Source organism: Stegodyphus dumicola, chromosome 5 (genome assembly GCF_044657685.1).
Source record: "Stegodyphus dumicola isolate Sdum_Otavi_A_Nest chromosome 5, ASM4465768v1".
NCBI lineage: Eukaryota > Metazoa > Arthropoda > Arachnida > Araneae > Eresidae > Stegodyphus > Stegodyphus dumicola.
Window position 1 is genome coordinate 207,748,168 of NC_140772.1, and position 27,155 is coordinate 207,775,322.

At 32.1% G+C, this 27,155-nt stretch overlaps 1 protein-coding gene across 3 annotated transcripts in view; it reads left to right on the plus strand.

Annotated features, from left to right (window-relative positions):
- LOC118201206 (rhophilin-2-like) overlaps positions 1-27,155 on the plus strand; it is a 237,488-nt gene that overhangs the window by 23,724 nt on the left and 186,609 nt on the right. The window contains exon 1 of one of the 3 annotated variants that reach the window (XM_035373257.2): positions 3,661-3,942. The exons of the other annotated variants lie outside the window; for them this stretch is intronic. Coding sequence (XP_035229148.1) covers positions 3,856-3,942 — 87 coding nt within the window. The 5' untranslated portion in view covers positions 3,661-3,855. Of the gene's footprint in view, positions 1-3,660; positions 3,943-27,155 lie in introns of those variants that run through there. 3 annotated transcript variants of the gene reach the window in all.

The following is a 27,155-nucleotide window of genomic DNA, read 5'->3' on the forward strand; positions in this document are numbered from 1 at the left end:
CAGTGGCCGAGTGATTAAGACTAAATTCTGGGGTTGATTTCTAAGCGAACGGACCGACTGCATAATTGACGTTCATGGTTTTCCACAAGTGTATACGATTCAGTTTCCATTGGAAAGCCTTTCAAGAAAGCATCCCTCTCCTTAAGTAGATAATTATTGTATGCTCCTCCGTGTTCAAATGGTCTGATCTGACCTATAAATAATCAGCAATTAGGCCTTGTTTTATGAAGCATTCTTAGTGAAGGAGGAAAATATTGTTGCGAATTTTGTACACAGATAGATGATTGATATTGAGAAATTAATTATTTTTCTGAATAATGTAACATGAAAATCTAGACAGACGATGCTATGGACAAGTCTATTTAACATTGAGTGAATGGCTATCTTGTTAATTTGGCGCGATATCGCAAGGTGGCAACGATTTTGGAAACTAATTTTTGTGACAAAATTCATGGAGAAATCGCCAAAAGTCTCCAAAGTTGGCGATCATTTAATGATATTTTGGTCCGGTCGCTGTACTACAGTAATAGGTATTGTAATTGAAAAAATGTAATTAATTATTATACTAGTTGTAATCGTAATTCGACTCTAATATTGCCTTCCAAAAATTTCTAGAAGCAGAAAGTACGAGAAATATCTCTGCGGAAAGCTAGAAAGAGCATCTGTTCTCAGCTGTTAGCTCGGCGTGAGTTCGTAGTGAGAGATCTCCGGGTAGTTTTCTCGTAAGCTGAGCTTTGAGTTGCGTTGTGTTTGTCATTCACAATTGTTTGAAGTGTAACTACAGATTGTACTCTGTGATTCTGTGAAGAGTTGTACGACATTTTTTTTTTTTTTTTTTTTTTTTTTTTTTTTTTTTTTTTTGTGTGTGTGTGTGTGTGTGTGTAAAGTTCTAGAACTGTGATTTGTTTTCTTTGATAAAATAAATTTTGTCAATCTGAACGTGTGTGCATTTAATTTATTACGAACCCGTAATAAATTAAACCCAACAATATTACCCAACAATATCATGCAAAACAGTTTCAGACAGCAGTCTTACGTTACATTTTGTGAGTAAAATTTATTTTGAAAGATTAAAACGATACTCTGATAAAAATAATAATTCATAAAACTCACAGATCTCTTTCAATTCTCAATGACCATGTTCAGTGATCTCGTTGAACCCCTTTTTTTTAATGTAAACTGACTCACGTTGCTTATAGATAAATACTCAAAAGAATTTATAAACCAGTCTGACAAGTAACCAGCCCATCGGTAGCCAAGAGCCAAGTGGGTAATACAATTCGACACTGGTAGTTCAACCCGGTTTCAAATTCTAGTAAAAGGGTTTGCAGAATGTCTGTTTTCGTGATTGTCCTCCCGCATAGCATGAATACGAATCCTTCCTTTCCAGACATTTTCTTCAGAGAGTCCTGCGCTAAGGCAGGCTCCCCTTCGACAGAGAGCGTTGCCATAAATGGCTAATATAATTTAATCTAAGAAATAACTTAGTAGAAAACTACCAGTATTTTGCAGCTTAGGTCGCTGAGCCTGAGCAATTTGTGGGCCATTTGAGATTAGAAGTTTGTTGTCGCTAACAAGTAAAGAGTAATTTCACACGCAGGAGGATTTATAAATAAATGTCGTAAAATATTTTTGTTTAATTAAAATTTAAACTTAAAATATATCAATAATTTTTTGCTAACACATTGATTTACTTATCCGTTTCCATTGCTCTCATTATCTTCGTTTCATGACAAAATTTATTCTTATTTATAAAGGTTTTAATATTTTCGATATAAAAATTATTATTAACACTCACAATTATGACTCAGTGATATACTATTACATCATACGTAAATATTTACACTGAAAAATAACAGTATTGCATTTAATTACGTTCTTTTAAAGTTTGTTTCATATTGTTACAAAAGCTTCTAGGAAAGACTGAAAAAATGTTTAGAAACAGACAAAAATCCTAATTCCACTGTAACAATTTTCTTATTACCACTTAATTAAGGAGATGCAAATTCGCAATATACAAATAAATAAATAAATGCCGATTTAAGGAAACGAAATATGCCCTGAAAAAGGAAAAAAAACAAATATACGTATAAATTAATGACTGCATCCATATTTTGGCACTGGACACTTTTGCGATACATTTAACAGATTTCTAATGCAAACTTTCTCAAAGCAAGTGAATGAAAGCGAAAAGGAAAACAACTAAATACAATTGAAAAGCAAAGATGGAGAGGTGCTACTGAAATCTATTAAAGGAAAGGAAGACATGGATGCATATCATTCGCAGGTAATTGACCCTTTTACGCAATGATTCAGAAACTCACAATGCTTACTTTTTATTCTTTTACTTTTATTCCTGAACTACTTTTAAAAATGAGCTGAAATTAAGATCATTAATAACAAATTTTAAATACAGAAAACAAATAAATTTCTTATCTGAAAATTATTCATAAGAAATAACTAAAAATGAAATAAATATGATAATTAAAAAAAATGAAGGAAAAAAAGACAAAAAAATCTGAAAGGTTTCAGATTTTAATTTACGTCCAAAGGGGAATTTTTTAACGTTTTGTGTGTTACCTTTATTTATTAAATATCCTGTTTTACGTACTCAAACTATAAAATTCATTTCAGCAGCAATATTGCAAATTAATTTTAAAATGAGCATATCTTTAGAATTTCCGATACAGTCTCGCGCGCTGGAGATAATTTTTTTTTTTTTTTTTTTTTTTTTTTTACGGTGTTGCATTATTACTTACTTTGAAACTGTTTAATTTTTTAATATGAAATTCGTTACAAAGTCTGAAATCGATAATAAAACAAATTCCAAATTCAAATTAGGGATTCCGCATACCCATATTCTATGGAAGATTACGTTATTCAAATTTTGATGGTTCTAGGTACCGTTGTTTTATCACAATGCGAGAAACATACATATATTTATGCAGATTCTTCATTGTTTAATTTCTTTAAATATAAGACAGGGCGTTAATGTATGGTGGCAACGATTTGAAAAGTGACCCAGCCTTTTAGTTTTCAAAGCAAAATGCCAAAACGAAATTAATAGTGCTTCAGGGCAAATTTTCCCTTTGGACTAAAAATGAGTTAGGGTTAACGTTGATGGCATATATTAAGTTGTTGAGAGTTTAATCAACATATAAATAGTAACATTTATAACAACATTCTCGAGGATAATTTTTTTAAAGAATTTAAAAACTAGAAATAACAACTTTAAATGGTGTGAGATGAATATGTATTTTAATTTCGAAAATTTATGAGACATTGTGACAACGCGAAAATTTTAAAGAAACTTCTAATTAGTAATTTTGTAGAACTGTTTTTAAGTTCAAAAAGCATCATGTAAGAAAAATGTTTCAAAAGAGAGAAATCAAAAATTCAAATTACAGATTATGCTAATAGACTGAGCACAAACTGATTTCTTCTTAAAAAGTAGCCTACTTCCTGTGGAAATCAAAGAAGTAGATTCAAGCAAAAATCCTTAAGTAAAATTAAGTGCAATTTTAAAAGTTGCTCTCGAAATCCATAAGCGAATAATAGCCAAATGTAGTAACCTTTTGCTTATTGCTACCTGCAATCCATTAACCTTAAATCGCTGGAGGCGCTGTCCGACGGCAACGTGAAGCTACCATAGTTACCTGGCATTGTTTACTATTTGACAGCGCAAGTACGACACCTGCTGTTCAGCCGGTGAAAAGTTGCGTTAAAAATCAGTGCATCAGTTTGCATGCAGTTTATCGAGAATCACATATAGTGAGCAACTTTTTTATAACAATGGTTGTATGCTAAACATTGAAATCGAACACTTTGGTCTTCGAATGTGAATATTTTAAAAAGATGAGTGAAAAAACTAACGTCCAAGCTGCGAATGTAAATACAAATGCAGATGACGGTAAAGCTGGATATTTCAGAAAAAAGGCTCGGGTAAGTTTTCTATAATCTATATAGAAAGTACCGTCATATTAATCATTTGCCTTAATGTTTCCAAACAAGAGCATTTATTCTTTAAAAAAATTTTAAAGTTGTAAGTTACTAATTTTTAAAATTTATATAATTACCCATTTATTTCATTATTGAGTGAGTGAGGTTAATTTGTAAAATAAAATGTTTCTGAGAATATGAAAAATAATAGAGTGCTATTTATTATCAAAATTAAAAGAAAACTTCAACTGTAGTAAAAATGCAAAATCAAATTTCTTGATAATTCTTTACTGGTTCTGCACAAATTATATTAAAAAACACACAGCTAAATTCACGAGTAAAATTATATGTATATGGTAAACATATAGATTTCGTATTCGTACAGAGAAAAATAATATTGTGTAGAATTTCTAAATCGCCCCCAATCCGCCGAAATCTAAATTGTTCGCTGTATTTATTTGAAGTCGTACAGAAAGTAAAAAAAAAAAACGGGGGGTGGGAAGAAGTTTTAAACATATTTTAAATCTAAAGCATGTAAGTTGCGACGTGCTGTCATTAATAACTAATAAAAGCTATTAATCAAAAGAACAAGTATTTTCAGTTTGCAGTGTCTTTTCTACCGTGATAATTAATTTTCTGTCTGCATGGTGCTTTGAAAAATTAGCTCATCAACAAAATTATTGTGTATTCAAAATGTAGTTGTGTATCAGATTAATAATAGTAAATCAATATGAGAAATCATAAAATACGGGATCTCAGTACAGCATCAGTAGATTTTTTTCACGAAATTTACGTTTCATTAATTTCAGAAATATTTAAAATTTATTTGTAATTTACTCAACTAAAGACAGGATTAATTTTATTAATTTTTGAGCAATCTTTGTGTTTCCTATTTTCTAAAGCATCGTTTCTGAGTTATTATTTATTTATTCTCCTTCCCTCTTTCACCGTTAATCAGTGGTAGTGCTCACTGATTTTGTTTGCACTTTGTCTTTTTAGTAGATATTGGACTATACTCGAATTCCTTTTAAAATTTTATACATTTTTTCGAAAATAAATTAAATAAAAGAAGTAGAAATAAAAATAGAATAAAAAGGAGCGGGAAAAATTGGAAGTACATTTTACTTCGATTAACGAAGCATGATTTTCATATTATCTATAGTTTTTGTAGAGTTTTCTTTTTAGTTATTCTTTACTTAAAAAAAAAAAAAAAAAAAAAAAAAAATAATAATAATAATAATAATAATTTAAAATACTTATACTTATTCAGTGCTTTTAAATATGTTACAATATTTCATAAAATATTATCTATTCAACATCTAAAAGCAAACTCGTGTATACACGATTTTTTAAAGGGCAGAAAGGAAAAAAAATTGCAGTCTCTGGAAAAAGAGTCTGATTTCGAAAAACATTTAGACGTTTGAGGGAAAATGTGATCAAGAAACATTTAGATTTTTGAAGAAGAGTCCGATTAGAAATAAAGCATTTAAGTTTTTCTCAGATTCTGCAATTCCCACTTATGCTAAGAATTTGCGAGTAAAATATATTTTTACTTCTTACTAATTGAAAATTAATTGCATTACGTTATTTAAACAGTCGGTGAAACCTTCAATATTTGCGGAATTTAACTTCAGATTTTCGATAGATGTGATCGCGCTTTAAATTCAGTCTGAACTTACTAGAGCTTGAAATCGCAGTTCGAACCGGAGATCCAAATAAGCCTACGTTATAGAATACTCTGGTTCGAACTCTTTCGTGTCTGAGCAAATTTCGTCAGCTGAATGCAGTATTTTCATCTCACACTTACTTTAAAAACAAGATCTCTATTACAAGATCAACATATACAATTAAACGCAATGTCGGCATATATATATATATATATATATCTTTCTGTAAAACATTTCCTTGGCGCATGATTTCCTTATATTTGAAGTGATCTAAATTCACATGCGTACCATTTTTTTTCCTGTACATATTTACTTATTTACTTTTACTTATTATCTACCTAATAAAGCAGGTTTTTTGGACTTTACTTTCACTTGATGGAGCAGGTAAAGATATTATGTTACAATGTTATTTTCAATTTGAATAAGACGACAGCGAATTGACTTAACCAACACAAATAGGAATTAGAAATAAGGTTCGCACCTATGTGAACCTTAAATTTGCTTGTAAATATTATATTTTCTCATTTTATTATACTGTGTTATATCTTACGTGTAACTGCAATATCTTCAACTGAAAATGCTATTGAATATTGCTATATAATTTCTTTAAGAAATGCAACAGTTCAGCTTTAATTGTGAGTAAAAGTTTTAGCATGCAGTGTGCAGGTCTTTCATTATTTGGATGTTAAGATGCCATTACTTATGTTTACCTAAGATAGTAATATGGTAGTAAAGGCCGTGAGATCGTAAACTACTTACAAAAGTGAAGATCCATGATCATATGAATTGTTGCAAACAAGAAGTTCTAGTAGAAACAGCAAGACTTGAAAAAGAAATCCATCTTTCGAAAAGTCATCAAATATTGGTTTAATAATATAATCAATGAAAATAACCCATTTTTTAATATGATATGTGAACTAAAATAATATTTAATGAACACTTCATAGCTTGCTCTTCTCTAACGGAAGTCTCTAAAAATGTTAGAACCGAGTGGCAGAGATGTTGGAACTTTGAGTACTAGTATTTAAACCAGGGCTTAAATTCTAATGAACGTCTGGCTGCATGGGAGTTTTCGCGATTCTCCCGAAGTATAAAGTGAACACAGATCAGTTTCCTTTAAATTTTTTTCCACGAAGCCATCCTTCCGGTAAAGAAAACACCTCATCCCTCTTCAGCCACAATCAGTTCTTCCAAACCACATTAACAAATAAATTTTTCTCGCTGTTTATCAGTAAGACAACATTTCCACGCTTTTACTTAATATCAAAAATATAATTAATTATGCTGTGTGGAAAGTAATAGTATTGCACGTCTTAACATGAAAAAATATGAATAAATATAATAATACGTAAATAAATAAACCTCTGCTTTTTTTATAGCTATTAAATTTTTCTTGAAAGTCATGTTATCTCTCAGATAATGCGTTAACAACGAAGTATTGCAAACATTCTTCAAATACTATTTATTTAAAAAGTAACTCAACAACATGCAAACATTTAAAATCGGAGATAAACCCATTATAATTTCACCCCGTAACCTAATTATTGATAAAATATTTAGTCTAATTCACCGCTTCGAGAGAACGCAAGAGTAATTGGCTTTAATCAACGAAGCGTTCATTTGCCCGCAACACCGTTTTTAAAGCCTCTGTTATGGCAGTCAAATATTGTGTTGTTACTTTCCTCTACATTTTTCATTTGTTTATGAGGAAATTATGTACAGGTTCCATTACTTTTTTTTTTTTTTTTTTCCAACTGTGCAAAAGGTGATGGAAAAATGAAAGCGAGTGATGAAAGAGAAATTAAAGATTTTAAATCCCTGTTGACATTTCGCCGGATAAGCTTGATATTTTGTCAGAGGAGGTTACCGAAACACATCTCAAGCGTGATTTTGAATTGCACTTTAGAGGCACGTGTTCGAAAGCTGCTGTATTTGTGATGCTTACATTTGGCAACGGTCCGTATAACGTATTCTTCGATAGTAGTTGAAACAACGGAAACTTACTATGGTTGAAGCTTTTAGGTCGTTAGAGATGGTTCAGAACTGCTTTTAAACGATCATAAAGATCGTCGATGGGTACAAAATGAAGTACCACTTGGCATGCTGAACATGCTGCTAGTCAATTCAGGCAATGTTTCCAATACGTCTAAATAATCCAGAGTTACTTTTTCACACGACGTATTTGATCAAAGATCTTCTTAGATGCTCAGTACGATTTGATTTATTAGATTACGGCAAAATGCGCTTAATTTATATTTTTGAATTTCCCCGTTCATTGAAGAACACTGCGAGGAAATGCACTTAATGAGAGATATACCTTCGTGGGGGGATTTTCTGTACCAAAATGCGCATGTAGGCAAATCCTTCTCCAGGATTCGAACTAGAGCGGCGGTTTTATTTGCTCGCCACCTGGTGAGTGACATGATCTGATAAATGTGAGTGATAGATCTTTCCAGTAACTTTGGATACTGTAATTTAAATAATAAACTTTCATTTCTGACCCGATTATAACGTTTAGGAGGGAGGGTATGAGCCAGAATTTAGCCGATATTCTTTGAAGATGAAAGGCCAATCAATGAAAAGAAAAATAATATAATGGGAAAAAGAACTGTATACATATGCACTGAGTGTGTAGTTGAGCTTCAAAAATTATTTTTCTGCATTTTGCTCAAAAAATTTTGTTTTTAAAAGGAAATGCAAAAAAAAAAAAAAAAAAAAAAAAAAAAAAAAAAAAAGTATAAACTAATACAATTCACAGTATACTAAATGAATGCATTCGATTACTTGTATGTACCTATACTTAAATAAAAACAACAACCACCTATAGTCGGTGGATGACTTACTTGATACGCTTCTGAAGTATTTTTCATTAGCGATTTTGTTTTTGTTTTTATCTGTAAAGTTAAATTTTTGAACATAGGTATCTTATTTTTTCAACGGAATCCACTTTTATTTTCACGCCATTTTTCCCACTATTCTGAAGCCTAAAAAAGGAAGCCCACTATTTTGAAGCCTAAAAAAGGAAGCAGGTCTCTCTTTCTTTACTATGTATTTATTATTATTATTTAAAGTTAACAGAACTTAACGGATTTAGTTAGCTAAGTATATATTCCGAGACGATGTTTATTCATAAGGAACTGAATAAAGGATTAAATGTTTTTCTAAAAGAATCACTGTTCTTTATCCTTTTTCCGCAAGGAGTGTGATTCGAAGACTATATGAGGTCTTAGACAACAACATCCTAATATCCGAAACCATATTCTTCAGAAATTCTGTCAGATTCTGAACAAGTAAGGAATTATGCCATCCTAGCAGCTTCGCTGCCAGCCTTCGTCTGGCTTTTAAATATACCGGAAAAATGGCTGAAGGGAACACCAAACGTTAAATTTAAGACCTGCGTAGAATCTTACTCCACAGAACAACTTCATAAAAAAAGTTATTACGTATAACAAAATTACAATGAAATAAGCAATATCCCTTAATACAAATATTAATTATCCTAATAAATAAATTAACCAACTTCCTTTTGCAAAATCTTAAGAACTCAAATGGTATAAAGGAGGTTAAAAACTTTGTTTCCTAAAAAAATCACTCAAAACTTTACAATATCATAAAAACAGTGAAATAAGCAATAAATAACAAAAGAATACAAAAAACAAAAAAAAATCTAAAAAGCAAAGTATAATCAATGATATTTTATCTTATATTTTCAAGAGAAAAAGATTACAATGAAATAAGCAAATATTAATTATCCTAATAAAAAATTAACCAACTTTCCGTTGAAGAAAAAAAATCATGCAAAACTTTTCAATATCTTACAAACAGTGAAATAAGCAAAAAATAACATGAAAGTAACTCAAAAAACATAAAATTCCGCGCAGAATTTTACTCTGCAGAACAACTTTATAAAAAGAATTCAATAAAAATTTAATACATATATATAAAAATGACAATGAAATATGCCAATCTCTTAAAAACAGGGACATAAGAAATACGATGAAACATTGTTGCCAAACCCATATTTCTAAAAGAATGAAACTATTCAAAATGATGCGATTTCATCAAAAATCTATCAACAACAATAAGACAGGAAAATTGTTGCCAAAATCGCATTTTTAAAGATATGAGATGTGAGAAGTGTACTCGGAAGCTTCATTTAAAAAATTCTTTAAAAATACAAAATATCATTTTTACAAAATTCTTTTTGTAAAAGCAGTCGCAAGGATAAAAGTTTAACTTGTCCAAAAATCAAACAAAAATAAACAGTGCATTTTTAAAAATAAACTATTTTAGAAAAAATCCCGTTGAAAAGGTTGTTAAAAAATTTTATCAACTTTGTACTATTAAAATTTTTTGATCATTAAATAGATAAGTGAAAGTTCACTTACCTTCTAAATAGGGCTGCCCTGAACTGCCTGCTTTTCCTTCTTGTAGGTATCCGTCTCTATGATGAACTTCGATTCACTTCGAAACACAGCTATAAACTTTTTAAGAAATTTTAATTCATATGAAAGATATCTACAAAATATTTACAAGTTATAATGATTACAAGCATAATTTATACGGAGACGGTCTATCGCTATACATCTGTTAGACGCGTCAGCCGTTCAACTGACTGTTTTTAGTCTCTTTCGCCAGAGGGCATTCGTGGAAGTAAAGTTCTAGTAAACAAACGCGACACTCCCACCTTGAGGTCCAGTATCAACAGAGGATGGACCTCAACTGACCTGTAGTTCAAGTCTTTTGAGATTTCGTCATACGTCGAGTTCTGTACCTCACTTGCACATCTGACTCAGGTGTAAAGTTGAGTTCAAGAGGTATCAGGTTCTTAGTAGGTCTTATAATCTCCCCTTGTGCAATTTTCAGTTTCACTAACCTAATGTGTCCGTCGTGGGATGGAAAAATTTCCACGATTCTAGCTAAGGGCCAGTTTATCCTTTTTTCGTTGTTGGACACAATTACAAGATCACCAACTTTCACAGAAGATGGTTCGCGGATGAATTTTGAGCTTTGTTTTAGTTGCCCTAAATATTCTGATCGAAATCTTTTTCGTAAATCTTTTCTCAATTTGGCTCTGTAAAGGTATCTTTTATTGATGGATTTAGAATCCAAAAGATCTAATTCAGGAACTCCAGTCTCTGGAATTTCTGTTAGAAACATTGCTGGGGTGAGAGCTCTTAAATCCTTCACGTCTTCTGACAAATACGTGAGAGGACGGTTGTTCATAAGGTTCTCGCAATCACAAATGATTGTCAACAATTCTTCGTAGTTCAGAGAAGATTTTCCTAGTACCTTTCGAAGAATTCTCTTTAGTACTCCAATTAATCTTTCCCACCACCCTCCCCACCATGGCGAGGAAGGGGGAATAAATTTCCATTCAATTTTCTTAACTGTTGCATTTTCTAAGATAGAATTCCAATCTATGGTCTTAAACAAATTATTTGATCCAACAAAATTGGTTCCATTGTCAGAGTATACAGTGACAGGTCTACCCCTTCGAGCGATGAATCGCCTGAACGCGTGCAGGAAACTTTCGGTTGATAGAGATGAGACTAGCTCTAAGTGAACTGCTCTATATATTGCGCAAGTAAAAATGACGATCCATGTTTTTTTTGCCTCCTTTTAAAATTAAGGGACCCGTCAGATCAACACCAATAATCTCAAGAATTAAAGCATCTCTTATTCTGTCTTCAGGTAGTGGCGCTTGAGGAATCTTATATGAATCAGAGTCGAACCTTCGACATCGTACACAGTTTTGGATAACCTTGCGTACGGTCTTCCTACTCTTTATGATCCAATATTTTTCACGCAAAGCGCACATAACGAATTGTACTCCAGCGTGACTTAGCATTTCATGTTCAGATTTGATCAGTTTTAATACTAATGGATGTTCTGAGGGAAGTAAAACTGGGTAACGAAAGTCAGCATCATCGTCTCTCTGAAAGATACGTGTCTTCACTTTTATAAGGCCATTGGAGTCCATGATAGGTTCTAGAAAACGTATTCTTTTATCTTTTAATCCTTCGAAAGATTCTCGTTGGATGAGTCGGAAAACCACTGTTTCAGCTCCTTTTAGTTCCTCGACTGAAATTCTCCCATGAGTTCTTTCAGATGGTGGTGTTGTAGCATTTTTAATGAATCTAAAGATTCAAGATACGACCTTTATGATCTTTTTGAATTTTGAGATATTGTCAAAAAGGTTAAATTTATCTGTATTCGTGTTATTGCTGGCTGAAACCACAGTTCGTTTTCTCTCTCCATTTACTATATCGAAGTCAGGATGTTCTCCATCTGCAGTAGGCCACTCTTCTGGAGGTCGATAAATCCAATCTGGTCCTTTCCACCATTCGGATTTCCTCAATTCTTTTGCAGAGCAACCGCGTGATGGCAAATCCGAAGGATTAAACTTTCCGGGAATGTGATGCCAATGATCTGAGTTACTCAATTTTCGAATCTCATTTACTCGATTGGCTACAAAAGTGGACCAATTTTCTTTCTGTTTTATCCAAAAGAGAGCATTTGTGGAATCCGTCCAGTAAAAAACTGGAACCTCTTTTAGTTTCAAGTCTTCTCTTATTGTATGAGAGAGCCTGGCTCCAATAGTGCAAGCGAGTATCTCTAGTCGAGGTATGGTGAGTGCTTTTAGGGGAGCAACTCTTGCTTTAGATTGTATCAATTGACAAGTGACTCCACTCTCACCGCTGTGCCTAAGGAAAATGCAGGTCGCATACGCGTCCTTGCTTGCGTCCGAAAATACATGCAGAGTGGTACTTTCGTCTATTTTGGGAAGCAATCTAGGAATTTTGATGTCTTTCAAATATTTTAACTGAGATGACCATGTGAAAAATTTCCTTGCTAGATCTTTCGGCAGATTAGTATCCCAGTTAATTTTCTGTTTCCAGCACTCTTGCAGAATCAGTTTAGGCAAGAGAGTAACTGGACTAGTAAACCCAATTGGGTCAAAGATTTTACTCAATTCGGAAAGAACAGATCTTTTGCTCAATACAGGGTTTTCTTCATATTTTACGTGACAAGACAAAGTATCGTCAAACAAGTCCCATTTCAATCCCAATACTGACACAACATCTTCATAATCTTTATCAGAAAGGTTTAGAATTGAAGTTTCATTTTTAAGTCTATTATGTTTCCAACCTCTTAGGTCAAATTTTGCAGTAGCCATTATTTCTCTAGATCCTTTGATAAATGAGTTTAATTCTTCAATTGATTCCACGCTCGCTACGCAGTTATCCACATACATGGCTTTCTTTAGCTTTGAAACTATTTCCTGATGATGTTTTGGTACATTTTCCAAATGGTAGTTAATCGTGGCAGCGAGTAAAAAGGGGCTGGCGTTTACGCCGAATACAACCCTTCGGTGCCGATATATAGTCAGTTTTTCAGGCTGTCCTTTCTCCCACCATAGGAATCGGAGGAAATCTCGATCCGCTGGGTTCACACCTATCTGAAGAAATGCTCTTTTTATATCCGAAATTACTCCATATTTCCCCTCTCGAAATTTTATCAAAATTTTGGGGATCAATTCAAGATAATTAGGACCCTTTTCCAGACAGTCGTTCAGAGATACCGAATTTTTCTCCTTTGCAGATGCGTCGAACACTGGTCGAATTTTGGTAGTCGAATTTTCCCGAAACACGGGTCTATGTGGCAGATAATGCCCTTTGATCTTTTCTGCCTCCGAAATATCGATAGGTTCAATTATTCCCTCTTCTACCCAATCCTTTAAAACAGTTTCGTAGGCTTCTAAGGAATTCTTTGTCTGAAGGGTTTTCACGCAAGACTTCAGACGCTTTTCTGCAAGGATTCTATTATCTGGCAACTCAGGATGAATTTGAAGCCATGGCAGTGATACCTGATAGCTTCCAGTGTCATCTCTTTCTAAAGTACGGATGAAATAATTTTCTGTAGCCTTTCCTATTTCTTGTTTTGTTTGCGAAAGAGCTGGTTCAGTTATTCCGATAGAATCAAGAGACCACAAGTCACAAATTTTTCTGTCACTAATGTGTAGCGATAAAAGAATTTCATTAAAATTCTTTCCCTTTACCTTCGTTCTCCCTAATATAGTCCAACCAAGGTGTGTATTCATCGCTACTAAACTCTCCGTTACGTGTTTTGTTTCCCCTGTAAAAAGTTTTCCGACATAATCTGCTCCTACAAGCACGTGTATTTCGTTAGGGTGTTTTTCAAATAAACAAGAATTCTCATTAGTTACATCACTGGGCAAAATTTTGTAACCTCTTAGTTTCTTTAAGCATTCCCTATCTTCCAATTTTGGAATATGTGAGCATATGGTTTTTTGGCTCAAAACTTCCATTTCCATGTGAATCCTGTTTCTAGATTATTTAACTTAATCAGATACTTGTTATGATTTTCCCTTTTTTCTATTCCTCCAAAAAGCCCATGAGTCACACTTTCCTGACCTAAAGATTTTAGTTTTAATTTCTCCGCAAGAAATGTGCTGATATATGATCTGCTACTTCCGGTATCCAGAATTATTCGTGTAAAATTGCTTTCACCATCTCCGTAAACATTGGCAATTAAAGTTTGCAAGATTACACTTTCATAGGATGAATTATTCGTTAAGGCCTTATTTTCAATTTGTTCTTCCTTAATTTCTCCGTTTTCGGTTTTAAAACACATTATAGTGGCATGTCGTTGTTTACATAATTCACACCTTATTCTAGAAGTGCAAATAAAACTAAGATGCCGTGGGCGTAAACAGCGATAACAGATCCCTTTCGCTTTGCATTTCTCCCTTTTTTTCTCAGTAGACCATAAAGATGCTTGTTTACACGTTATAGACTCGTGATCAGAAGAGTCGCAGAAAACACATGGTGTTTGTACCCCCCGCAAACTTGCGTTCGTTAACTCCGAAGCTGTGTGTTTCGCAATAGGTCTGGTTTCACTCAGTTTGTTATGCTTTTGCGGCGCCGCCTTTGGCTGGACCGTCTGGAATGTACGTTCCCGCGCAACTAATTGCTCAGAAAGAAATTCCACTAGGTGACTCAAATCGTAATTTGATTTCCGAACTGTTTTATTATACTCCAAAACCAAATCTGCTGGCAATGTTTTAAGCAAAATAGGTGTTAATAAAGCTCCATATGTTTCTGAGGTCATATTTAATGATTTAAGACATCGAATATGTTTCTGTATATAATTGAATAACTTACGGAAATTTTGAATGTCATTAGAATCCTTTAGAGGTCTTATTTTCAGTAATTTATCTATATGGGCGTTGATCAGTACATCTTTATTTCCAAATCTTTCTGTGAGGAGTTTAACTGAAGTTTCGTAATTTTCTTCGGTTAAATCGAAACCGTCAATGGTGTTATAAGCAGTACCTCCCAAAAAGGATTTCAAATAATTAAATTTGCTTATAGCGTCAAGCGTTTTATTTTGGTGTATGGCTGATGAAAAAGTGTTCCAAAATGTCAGCCATTCGCAGCTCTCGCCATAAAACTTCGGAATCATAAGTTTAGGAAGCTTCACATTATGACTTTCGATTTTAACGTTTTCTATAATACTTTCACTTAACTGTTCAGTGCTTCGTAACACATTAAATTTTTGTTGTTCTATATTAATTTCTTTCAATTTTTTGTTAGCTTTGTATTTAAATGTAGTTATTCTTTCACGATATTCGTCAACACCGTTTAATTCCTGGTCTAGATCCTTTATGTTTATTAATTTTTCTATATCGGCATCTATTTGTTTTAACTCGTTCGATTTTTCATTTAAGAGTTCTAAAGAAATTTCTAGTTCCTCTGCATTCACTTCTGTTTTTGGTAAGTCAGTTTCGATTCGGCCAATTAATTTTGTAACGGCAGCCCTTATGTGGCCGCGTTTCCTTTTCAATGTATCGATGAATTCCGTCATTATTTAATATTCAACAATTCAACAAGTATCAGCAATTCACTAATTATTTATGCTTATGTATTATCTATATAACTGATATCAATTTAGACAGATTCAATAGTTAGGAAAACAGCAGTTACTGGCAGTCCCTGTTCGGGCGCCATGTTAAAAAATTTTATCAACTTTGTACTATTAAAATTTTTTGATCATTAAATAGATAAGTGAAAGTTCACTTACCTTCTAAATAGGGCTGCCCTGAACTGCCTGCTTTTCCTTCTTGTAGGTATCCGTCTCTATGATGAACTTCGATTCACTTCGAAACACAGCTATAAACTTTTTAAGAAATTTTAATTCATATGAAAGATATCTACAAAATATTTACAAGTTATAATGATTACAAGCATAATTTATACGGAGACGGTCTATCGCTATACATCTGTTAGACGCGTCAGCCGTTCAACTGACTGTTTTTAGTCTCTTTCGCCAGAGGGCGTTCGTGGAAGTAAAGTTCTAGTAAACAAACGCGACAAAGGTGTTAAGCTCCCTTTGTTAAATAAATTCGTATTTAATCGATTTATTGAAACACGAAATTTATTTTAAGTTCGTAAAATAGCTAAGTGCCTACATTTCATGACGATGTGAAAATGGAGTGTGTAGAGTAAAATCTCGCTTTCCTATAGCCCATTATGTCCAAAAATGACGCGATTTCGTCACAAAACATAAAATAAAAAAAATTCTAATTCGAATTTCGAAAAAATCGCTTCGAGGTGCACTGGCTCTTGTCTAGATGCACCTATGTACCAAATTTCGTAGTCGTCAGTCTATTAGCTTACGCGCAGCGCGAACGAAAGACACACACACACAGACAGACTCTTTCTTTTATTATATGTAGAGATTCTTGAATCACCATCTTAAAAATCCGATATTCAGTCTAATTATATTATAAAGGGAATTAATTTAGAATTTTTATTGTAATGAACTTCAAAATTGGCAAATTCGGTTTAGATTTGAGACAAACTTAGTAATGTTCGATAAGATTTTTAAAAAGATTCTTTCACTTAGGTCACAACATTCTTTGTTCAACAAAGTGAATACCATTTTATTAGTTTGATTTAAATTCAGTGCATTTATAAGTAGGTTTATTGCAGTTTTTACTGTTTTTGTAGTATTTTTGCTAGCTTTGTCATCTCAATTTTCTGCCATTTAACTCAATATCTTTTTGAGAACTTTAAAAATTAAAAAAAATATTACAATATTTCTCAAGTTATTATATGAAAATTTTTATTTTTTCCGTTATAGAACAATATTATGATAATTTATTTTTCTAAATATAAGAAAACATGCACAGGGTTAGTTATTTTCATAAACAAGGAACTAAAATAGAAAAGTTAGTTAACTATTCTATTTATTAGAATTCTGTTAACTACTCTAATCTATTAATTAGAATAGTTAGTTAACTATTCTGTTAACTAAAATAGAATAGTTTAGTTATTTTAATAAACAAGGAACTAAAATTGATGCCCTTTAAAAACATTATGTATCGCCTAATTTGAAACTAAAAGCAGTATAACAATAGATAAAGGTAACACATTTAATTTAAATACGGTGAATAGGAACAATGTCGGCTAAGATTTGTTGCAATGAGTTTTTGTCTATTCCGGCTTTTATACTTGCAATCAGAGCTTAAATTGCGCCGGAGCTCACCGGAGTCCGGCTTCGGTACTTCTTAACTGTGGGAATAAATCCTAATTCTAGCCTGAGAGCACCGCAGCCCTAAAATAAGAAAGTTCCAGCACTTCTTTATGCAAGTGAACAACAATTGCAATACAAATTTTTATCTCGAAAATTTTATTTTTAGCAATAAAATTCTATTAAAAATCGCTTATTAAATTTTAATTTATCTTTTTACATTGTATTTAATTATAAGTATTTAATTATTTTAATAACTAAAAATTAATTTGTTATTAGTCAATTAAATAATAATTGACGAATCATAACTAAGTAATACTTAATTGATATTAGATGATAATTAATAACTATTAATTAAATAATTTTTAATTAATTTGATAATAAATATTATTAATTTGATAATAGTTAATTAACTATTTAATTTTCAAATTATTAGTGATTTTAATAGTCATTTTATTTATTTATTTACTCTTGTTCCTCTTTCCTGACGGTCTTCCGTAGGGTTCCGGCATTTCTAATTTTAGAAATTAAGTCCTGCTTGCAATCATATTAAAGACGAATTAAAGCATAGTTAGTAGCACAGAGTACGTTGTCTGGCCATATACTTCCATCAATTTTTAAGAGAAAGCTTTTGAAAAGTATTTCCCTGCATTGAGAAAGATCCAATAATTTAATATATAATAAAAAATATTTATACTAATAATTCTGATCACTTATTACTTTGAATGTATTACATTTCTGAGACAGACTTTGTTGCCAGACAGCGTAATCAATAATCTTATTTCTGCTTTGAAATCAGAGAGAAAAAACTATTTTTAAATGCTTTTGATTTGTTTTAAAACCAGTATTCAATTTGGATTAGGAATCTGTATGTGTTGATTATATTGAAATTTTAGTTTGTTCACAATACATATAATATTTTCATGGATGACTTCCTATTTGTCTTTTTTATTTAATAAAATTTTCAGGGAAAAGAACATTTTTTTTAACAGCAGTTACTTAAATATATGTATGATGGAATTGCATAACTGCATAGCTGAAAATTATGAAACTAAGCATTCTGAGTAGGTTGCAGATACATATAATTAATTACCTATTTTTGTACTTGTTGTTACAATTATGATGAAAACTGTTAAATGTTCCAAGCATAATTAGAATGAGGAGATTTACGTTGACTTGGATAATTTCACTTTCCTTTTTACGAAATTGTCTTATAAATTTACCACCTTTAAGGTCTTCACATACTCAGTTTTAATCTTGAGGCCTTCAGTACCAAGCAGAGTAAGCTTTAAGATTCAGATGAATATTGAATTCAGATACATATTGAATTCATAAGAATGGTGAGACCATTGATAAATGAATTGGTCTTTTAAAAAAAGAGGTCTTCCATTTGTCTTTTGAAACGCAACCGAGGTTTTTCATTAAAAATTACCTCGAAACTGAAAGTTACCATTTATTTGAAATAAGTTTGGAATGAACATCTATTATTTTTGCTCTCTTCTTAAATTTCTCTCCGATTTTACCATACATAAATATACCATACCATGTATATACCATGTATAAACATACGAATTTCCATACAAAATTCTTCACAAATGTCTTTCTTATTAGACAAACATTTTTCAAGTTATTTGCCATAATTAACCATTTATGCATGAATTTGTGCTGTAATTAACCATTTGTGCAAAAATGAGAGTGCAAATTAACCACTTGCACTCTATTGATTTTTCATGATTTTTATGTATGGTCTGCTGTAATTTTTCTCAACTAAATTACACTAAACTTGAATTTTTTTATCAATGCTTTTCGAATCGTTATAAGAGTATTAGTCTCCCATTTAGTGTATTTCATGTATTTCATTGTACATTCCACTGGGCCCACCAGCGGCGAGCGGTAAAGTCGCTGAACACTAGTAGTTCGGTCCGAGGTTTGAATCCCGCGAACGGGCTGGCCGCATGTGCGTTTTGGTGGTTTTCCCCATGTGTAACGTGTATACCAGCCAGTGTCCCTTAGAAAGTCCTCCACGAAGGCATCCCTCCCCTTAGGCAGATAGCCCTTGTGTGCTTTGCCATAACTCAACAAACCACTGCACATTCCACTATATTTTTTTAACTTGAGTTGTTTATTTTGTTGGTCTTTAACTACATTTTATCTTATGTAAGTGTCTTGAGCATTTTAAGGAAAATTACTATTACCACTCCAGTAGTGCATTCAAGCTGCAAAAAGTTAATAATTTAACCTCTTCTGATCTTCCGTAAAGCTGTATGCACATTATTATTTTCTGATTAGATTTTCAGCTCAAATCAAAATTTGGGATATAATTCGAAATACTAATGACTGTATCATGAAACTTTCTAAAGCTGTGGTAATGTGATGAAGTACTATATAGCATGTAAGCAGGACTGTGAATAGAAGCCAGTTTCCTTTTCTAAGAAGATACCTCTCTCATACTGTGCTATAGTAACTGATAAAAGAAACAGCGCATAGCTTCCAAAATATTTCTCCCTTTCAGATTCATTGCAATGGACCAAATATATAATGACCTGATAGGAAAGTAACCTAGCGGCAGAGTGATTAAGATTTTTGAACATTGATAATTCGATTTAGAATCAAATTCTGATGAACGAACTGGTTGTATGGGAGTTTTCGCAGTTTTTTCTATGTCTAACGTGAACACGAATAACGGAATGTTTCCCTTCATTCAAGAAGGCATTTTTGTTCTTTGGAGGAAGTTCTAAAATGCTTTGCCATAATTTAACCAGTCGAGTCGAAGCCTTACGTAGGATCATCCACAGTGGAGCGGTGATGTCTCCAAATACTGGTAGTTCGACCAGGCGAGCGATTGGCAACATGGGCGTTTTTGTGCTTTTCTCCAGTCTAACGTGAATACGAGTCAGTCTTCCTTAGAAACCCTTCAGAAAGGTTTCTCTCTTTAGGCAGACAGCCCTCGAGTACTTCACCAAACTTAAATAAACCAAAACAAGTCAAGTGTCACATATGAGATAATCCTGCATTTTTTAAAGAAATAAAATAATAAATATTAAAAAAAAGGAAATTGTGCACGAGACATCATAACATTTATGAATTTGAATCTTGAAGATTTCTGCAAGAAAGAAATGGTATAACTACCATATCTGAGTAAAATATTTTAATGTTATTTAAATAGTTTCAAGTTATGAGTTAAGTAGTAAATTATCTTAATATCTTTTCTTAGTATTAAGGTGATCATAAAAAACACTGATGATGTTTTCAGAAGGGGGAACATCACCGTTTATTCGGGCGTGTAAGGTAATAATATGAAACATTTATAGAAAAATATATAAAATTTAATTCTAAAATCAAATTTTCTTTTTGCATTGTCATTAGCACTCTTCCCTAAGAATACAGATTAACTCATTTTTCTTTCTATCTTAAAACTTGTTTCAGATAAAATAAAAAATGACACTCATATATTGCCAGATAAATACATTGCGATTATGACGTTAATTAATATCTATGTAGAAGTCTTGTGTCAAACTGAGAACCTAAATTTTTGCCATCTCTTGATTCTAGCATATGATATTAGCTACTTGAAGATAATCACTTGCTAATAAACATGTAAAATTTTTGGAACTGTGTGCTTTATAACTGAGTTTATTTGCTTTAGGTTGTAGGCGTGATTTAGCATGTAGTAAAACGAATCCATAACACTTTTAAATGTTAATCAATTGTTTAAAACTTAACAATTGTTAACAATTGTTTAACTGGAGACATTTAAAATAATATTATTTGGCGTCAATTTTATTTTAACAGAACAGCTTTCACCAACTGAACACGTCTTTATCAAATGTAGTTAAAAGAAGACCATAATGTTCACTCGGTGAAATCTCTTCAGCTAAAATAAATTGGCGTCAAACAACTTTGCTTTATAGTTACTCACATTTTAATGCATCATTCTTCCTCACATTAATATTCAGCTTTGATACTTCGAATGACGTAAAGACTGTTTTTAGGCTAGAATTTTTTGTTGAGCTTCTAAAAGGCACATTTCATCTAAAAAGAGAGCAATATATGTCCTTCAATTTATAGAGATGACATCTTTCAAAAACTTCCAGGTGAAACAAATATCCCATTTTGAAGTTTTAGAAAGCCAGCTGCACATACACGTACCTGCTTCGTTTGTTAGTGTGACTGACTGGCAGTTCTTTTTAACCAAGTCTCTTATGTTACGCAATAACCTTTCATTTACTTTCTCGAGTTAGCTCAAGTCCAGCCTTCAAAAATCATTCGCAGTTTCATTGAAATGTCAATTTGATATTATTTGTTTATATTTTTCCGGTTAGAAACAATGAACGATAATTCGACATTAGAGGAAGATATGCATGAAAAAATGTGACATGTTCGATAATGGAAAGAAAATTATTTAATAGAAAAAAATGGCATAGCGTCGAAACTATTTTCATTCAAATGTTTGAGAAATGGTATTCGAACTTGGTGTTTCTATTTCAGGGAGCTGAAATAAAATTCGGTCGCCTCACTGGTAAAAGACTAAACTGGAATATTGGATACCATTTGCGATAATTAGCGGATCTAATCCAATTTTAAATTCAAGGTATCAAATCAAAATCTATTTAGAATGTCATAGATGTAAATGAATTTTTTAAATTTCCGTAAAATTCGAATTTATATATACTTTTGATATATATATATTTAATAATTCACCATGCCTTCTCCTCTCCATTTGAAAGTTTAATAATCCGAGACTTTTTTACGTAGGCAACGCGGATCTTCTTAGATTCCTTCAGATGCTGTATCCAATTGCCATTAATACTCTAAAAAATAATCTTTCTCAGTCATTTACTGCTATACATTTGATGATGGTGGTTTTCCTTATGTGTACCGTGCATACGAACCAGTTTTCCTTAAAAAGTCCTCCACGAAGGCATCCCTTCCCAGCTTTTGAGTGTTTTGCAATAATTAAATAAATTAACGAAAGTTTGATGATGGCATCATATCACTCTTCATAGTTTTTTTTTTTTTTTTTTTTTTTTTTTTTTTAAGCTCTGATCCTTAATTCTAGATTGTTAGGTTAAGTTAATGAGATAATCCACACCAGGGTTATCTGCTTAAGGAAAAGCATGCTTTCATGAAAGGCTTTCTAAGAAAAACTGACTAGTATTAACGTTACATATACCTTGATTTTCAGGAAACGTGAGCTGTAAACTAGTGTCGGAAGTGCATCAATAAAATCCCCGACTTCCCAATTTTCTCACGGACTTCATTAATGTATTCGATTTCAAAGTTGATTGGTGTTTGTGTTTTTCTTCATGTTTAACGTGAATACCAGCTGTTTCAACCAGATAGTCCTCTATGAAGGCATCCCTTCCGTTAAGGAGATAGATAGCCTTTGTGTGTTTTGGAATATTGAAATAACCTAATGTAGTCGTTTCGAACTCGAATTGTATCCATGATCTGAAATAGCTGACATGCCAGAATTTTTATTTTAACAAAATGAAAGAATTTTATTAAAAAATATTTTAGATAAGTCTTAAATTTCGCTTAATTAAAAATTATCAAAACCTACCTAAAAGTAATATTGCGAAAGAAATAATTCAAATTTATATTTATTTTCTGTTTGGTACCTACAAGACATTTTTGTTGGTTGCATTTTGTTGTTCAAATATACGATAGCTAAATATTAAATTTTCTGACATTTATTTAAAATAGTTATAGCATGTTTAATTAATCAATAAATAATTTAATTTAAACTAATAATAAACAAACTGTGAACACTTTCTAAGTTTTCAGAGAAACTTTACCAAGTGGGACAAAAGTGGAAAATAAATAATAGCAACTTGGCCTATTTCTCTTATTTATCAAATTTCTCTTCTACGCATAAATAAAAATATGCATGTTTGTACGTAAAAAATTTTAACTTCTTTGTTTCTTACTACAGCTTGACATTTTATGGCGTTTCGATTCTGATAAAGTTTGTATCTTTGGAGAGAAATTATCTTCATCACGGATTATAGATGTTTTACAAATGTTTATCCATCAGTCGGGTTCTTTTCTTATTAATTTTCTACTACTGATTGTTTAAAGAAGTATGAATAAATGTTATGCAGTTCCGTACTTTCAAATTTTTTAATAATTATATCACACTGTAAATTTAATGAGCTGCATTTATAGATTCTGTGGTGCATTATTAATACTCACTTTTAATAGTAATGGAACAATGTGAATTTGGACTTCAAAAATAACTCAAAATCTGAAATCTTTGCAGTACCGATTTTACAAAAGATTTAATTGAAATGTATTCTCGATAAAATAGCTTCGGAGATCGCACGTGACTCGCTGGTTGCCAATATGAGACCACTGATCTAACCTGATTCACTTAAATACGAATTGCTTTTTAGCAAAAGGGCGTTAATCCAGAAGGGCTATTAATTTCGTTTTAGCATTTTGCGTCGATTCGCTGTAAACGGCGAATCACTTTTCAAATTGTTGCCACCAAATATTATCGCCCTATGTTACGTTTAAAGAAATTAAATAATGAAGAATCTGCATAAATGTATATATGTTTCTCGCATTGTGATAAAACAATGGTACCTAGAGATATCAAATTTTGAAAAACGTAATCCTCCACCGAATATGAATACTGGAAGCCCTAATTTGGAATTTGTTTTGTTATCGATTCATATTTTGTAACATTTTAACGAATTTCTGATTAACAAATTCAACAATTTCAAAGCGAGCAATGGCAACACTGTACGAAAAAAAAATATTTTTATCTTTAGCTCGCGAGACTGTGTATCGGAAATTCTAAAGATACGCTCATTTTAAAATTATTTTGCGTTACTTTTGTTGAATTGAATTTTATGGTTTAGGTGCGAAGAACATGATATTTAATAAAAAAAAAAAAAGCTAACACACAAAACGTTAAAAAAAGCTCCATTGGGCGTAATATAAAATCTGAGAGCTTTCAGACTTTTTATTTAATGTTTATATTTTTGCAAGTTGAAAATAACTTAACTTCCAATAAACGTAATTGCGAAAATCAAGAATTCACAGACACTGGTTTAAGAGTTGAATTTTAAACTTAATGGTAAACAGACACACAGTGTGCTCTGGATGTTTTTTCAACATTATAGAGCAGACTTTTGAAATTAACAAGTTTTAGCTAAGCGACTATTGAACTGAAAATCTGATTTCTGAGAATTTCAAAGAATATGAAAATATAAAGGGGAAATAATAGTTGACCAATTAATAGTAGAAGAAATTTTTGCGGCATCAGCTGAGCTCTGAAAATGAATCAAATGACAAATCTAAATGTGAATTTAAAGTTGCTTCATCAAATAATGAGTATGGGGGAGGAGAAGTCGTAATAAGTGGCAAGATGCTAGCATAATATAAGACAGGATTTTAAAAAAAATCTAAATGTAATTTGCAATATTTTCAAAATAAAATTAAGTAGGTGAAACATTTAAAGTTTTTTAATGTAAAAGAAAGGCAGACCTTTTTAAGGGAAATGGATAATATTCACATTACCTATGAGGAAAACCAAGAAATCTCTCAGGCAAACCAGCACGTTCACCGTCATTTGAACCAACGACCAACTAGTTGCGCTCAACAACTTAATCATTCGGCCGCTGGCGGCTTGCATTTTTGAAACTTCTAATTCGATGTAGTTCTCCAGTTGGAATTAGTATAAAACAGAATACTACTGTGATATATATTTTTTTTTACTGTGCTTCATCTGTGCTATACATTCAATCCGTTATTAAAGTGCTTATATGTAAATCGTATATCGTTTGTATCTCTCTAAATAACTAAAGTGCGAGACATTTTTCTACAATAAAATGATTTTTAGCGTTTCGTGTATGCTGACCTGATTTTTCAAGGCTTAAGTTTCCATTATTTGTATTTATTTTGTTATTTTGAGTTACTGGGATTATTTTTTTTTTTTTTTTTACTTTTTTTATCCCAAATGGCGTTAACCAAGAAGAGCTATTAATTTCAAAACTGAATTTAGCGTCGATTCACTTTTCAAACTGTTGCCACCAAATACTATGGCCATTTATTATATTTTCAGAAACTAAATAATGAAGAATCTGCATGAATGTTTCTCGCATTGTGAAGAAACAACAATTCCTAGAGCCATCAAATTTTGAATAATGTAGTCCTTCAACCGCACATGGGCATTTGGAAGCCCGAATTTCGAATTTGTTTTATTATCTATACAAATTTTGTAAAACTTTAATGAATTTTTGGTTAACAAACTCAACGATTTCAAAGCAAGCAATGGCAACACTGTACGGAAAAAATCATTTTTATCTCCAGCGGGCGAGACTGTGTATCGGAAATTCTAAAGATATGCTGTTTTTAAGTATTTTGTCACATTGTTGTTGAATTGAATTGTATGAGTTTTAAGTGCGAAGAATACACAAAACGTAAAAAAAACGTCTTTTTGAGCGAAATAGAAAATTAGAAAGCTTTCAGGTTTTTTCTTTTATTTGTTTACTAGCCATTTTGCGGCCAGCCTTCGTCTGGCTTTTAAATGTACCGTAAAAATGCCTAAAGGGGGGACAAACATTAAATTAAAAAACTGTACAAAATTTTGCTCTGCAGAACAACTTTATCAAAAACAAAACAAAAAAAAATAAAAATAAAAAAAAATAAAATAAAATAAAAAAGTGCGAAGTATTGAATGAAAAACTGTTGCCAAAACCACATTTCTAAAAGAATGAAACTCTTCAAAATGATGCGATTTCATCAGAAAAGATAAAAAAATCTGATTCGAATTTTGAAAAAAATCGCTTCTAAGTGCACTGGCTCTTGTCTAGATGCACCTGTGCACCAAATTTCGTAGCTCTGGGTGTATTTTGTAGCCCTGGCGCAGCACGAACGAAAAAACACTCACACAGACAGACACACTCTTTCTTTTATTATATTTAGAGATAGAGATTATTATTTTATGTTTTCGCTGCATGAATCCATGAGCTTGGCGACTTTCCAAACTTCCAAACTGCATTTTGAAAATTACCAAAGAGTAATGACAAAAGATTACCAAAAAATGAAAGAAATAAAGTTTGAAAATTACCAAAGAATATGGCGAAATACAGATTACTAGCAGGGAGTTGTTTACTATTACGTATTTCCAGATGCATAGATTCATATAAATGTTTTAGAAAATTGAGCGTTCAAGTTTGAAAAGATCTTCCTTGTTAGACCGAATTGGTAAGATCCAAAACTAGGTATTTCCACTTATTGTAAATGAGCTTTTTTACAATATTTTAAAACTTGTAAAACATTATTTTGTGAAATGTGGATTTATATACGCTTACATATTTGCAAAGAATAACTAACTAGAATTAAAATGCCATTGAATGACAAAAGGGCTGGATCATAACAAAACACTTTTATACTGTGTTTTTATCAAGCACAAAATTTGCAGCTATGCAATTCTTATTATCTTCCAAGTTTTATTTCATTTATTTATATTCTATTGTTCAAATTTATTACGTGTTCCGACATTAGGCACTGCATAGAAAGGCGGGGATGCTCCATGGTGGACTTTTTAAGGAAAACTGGCTTGTATCCACGTTACACATGGGGCAAACCACGAAAACGCCCTTCCAGTCAGTTCGTTCGCCGGAACTCGAATCTCGGATCGAACTACCAGTGTTCAGCACCTTTTACTGCTCAGCCGCTAGTGGACCCCGAAGCTTGATTTAGTTTTTATTTTTGTATCCCTTAATGATAACTGCATTTCACTAACATAGAAAATATAATTTTTGAAATATTTGTTTCATAACTACACTAAACCAGTGAACAAAGAAGACTACGCTCCGTTCCAGATGATTTGGTCTTTTGCGGATGTGATCATTTTAGAGAGGTGATGCGTAGTACCGGTGCTTAGGTTCCAAAAAATACAGCGAAGTGATAATAATATAGATATAGTCGTCGGAGCAGCTTCATTATACCTTTAAAAACTGTCACTTATAAAACATT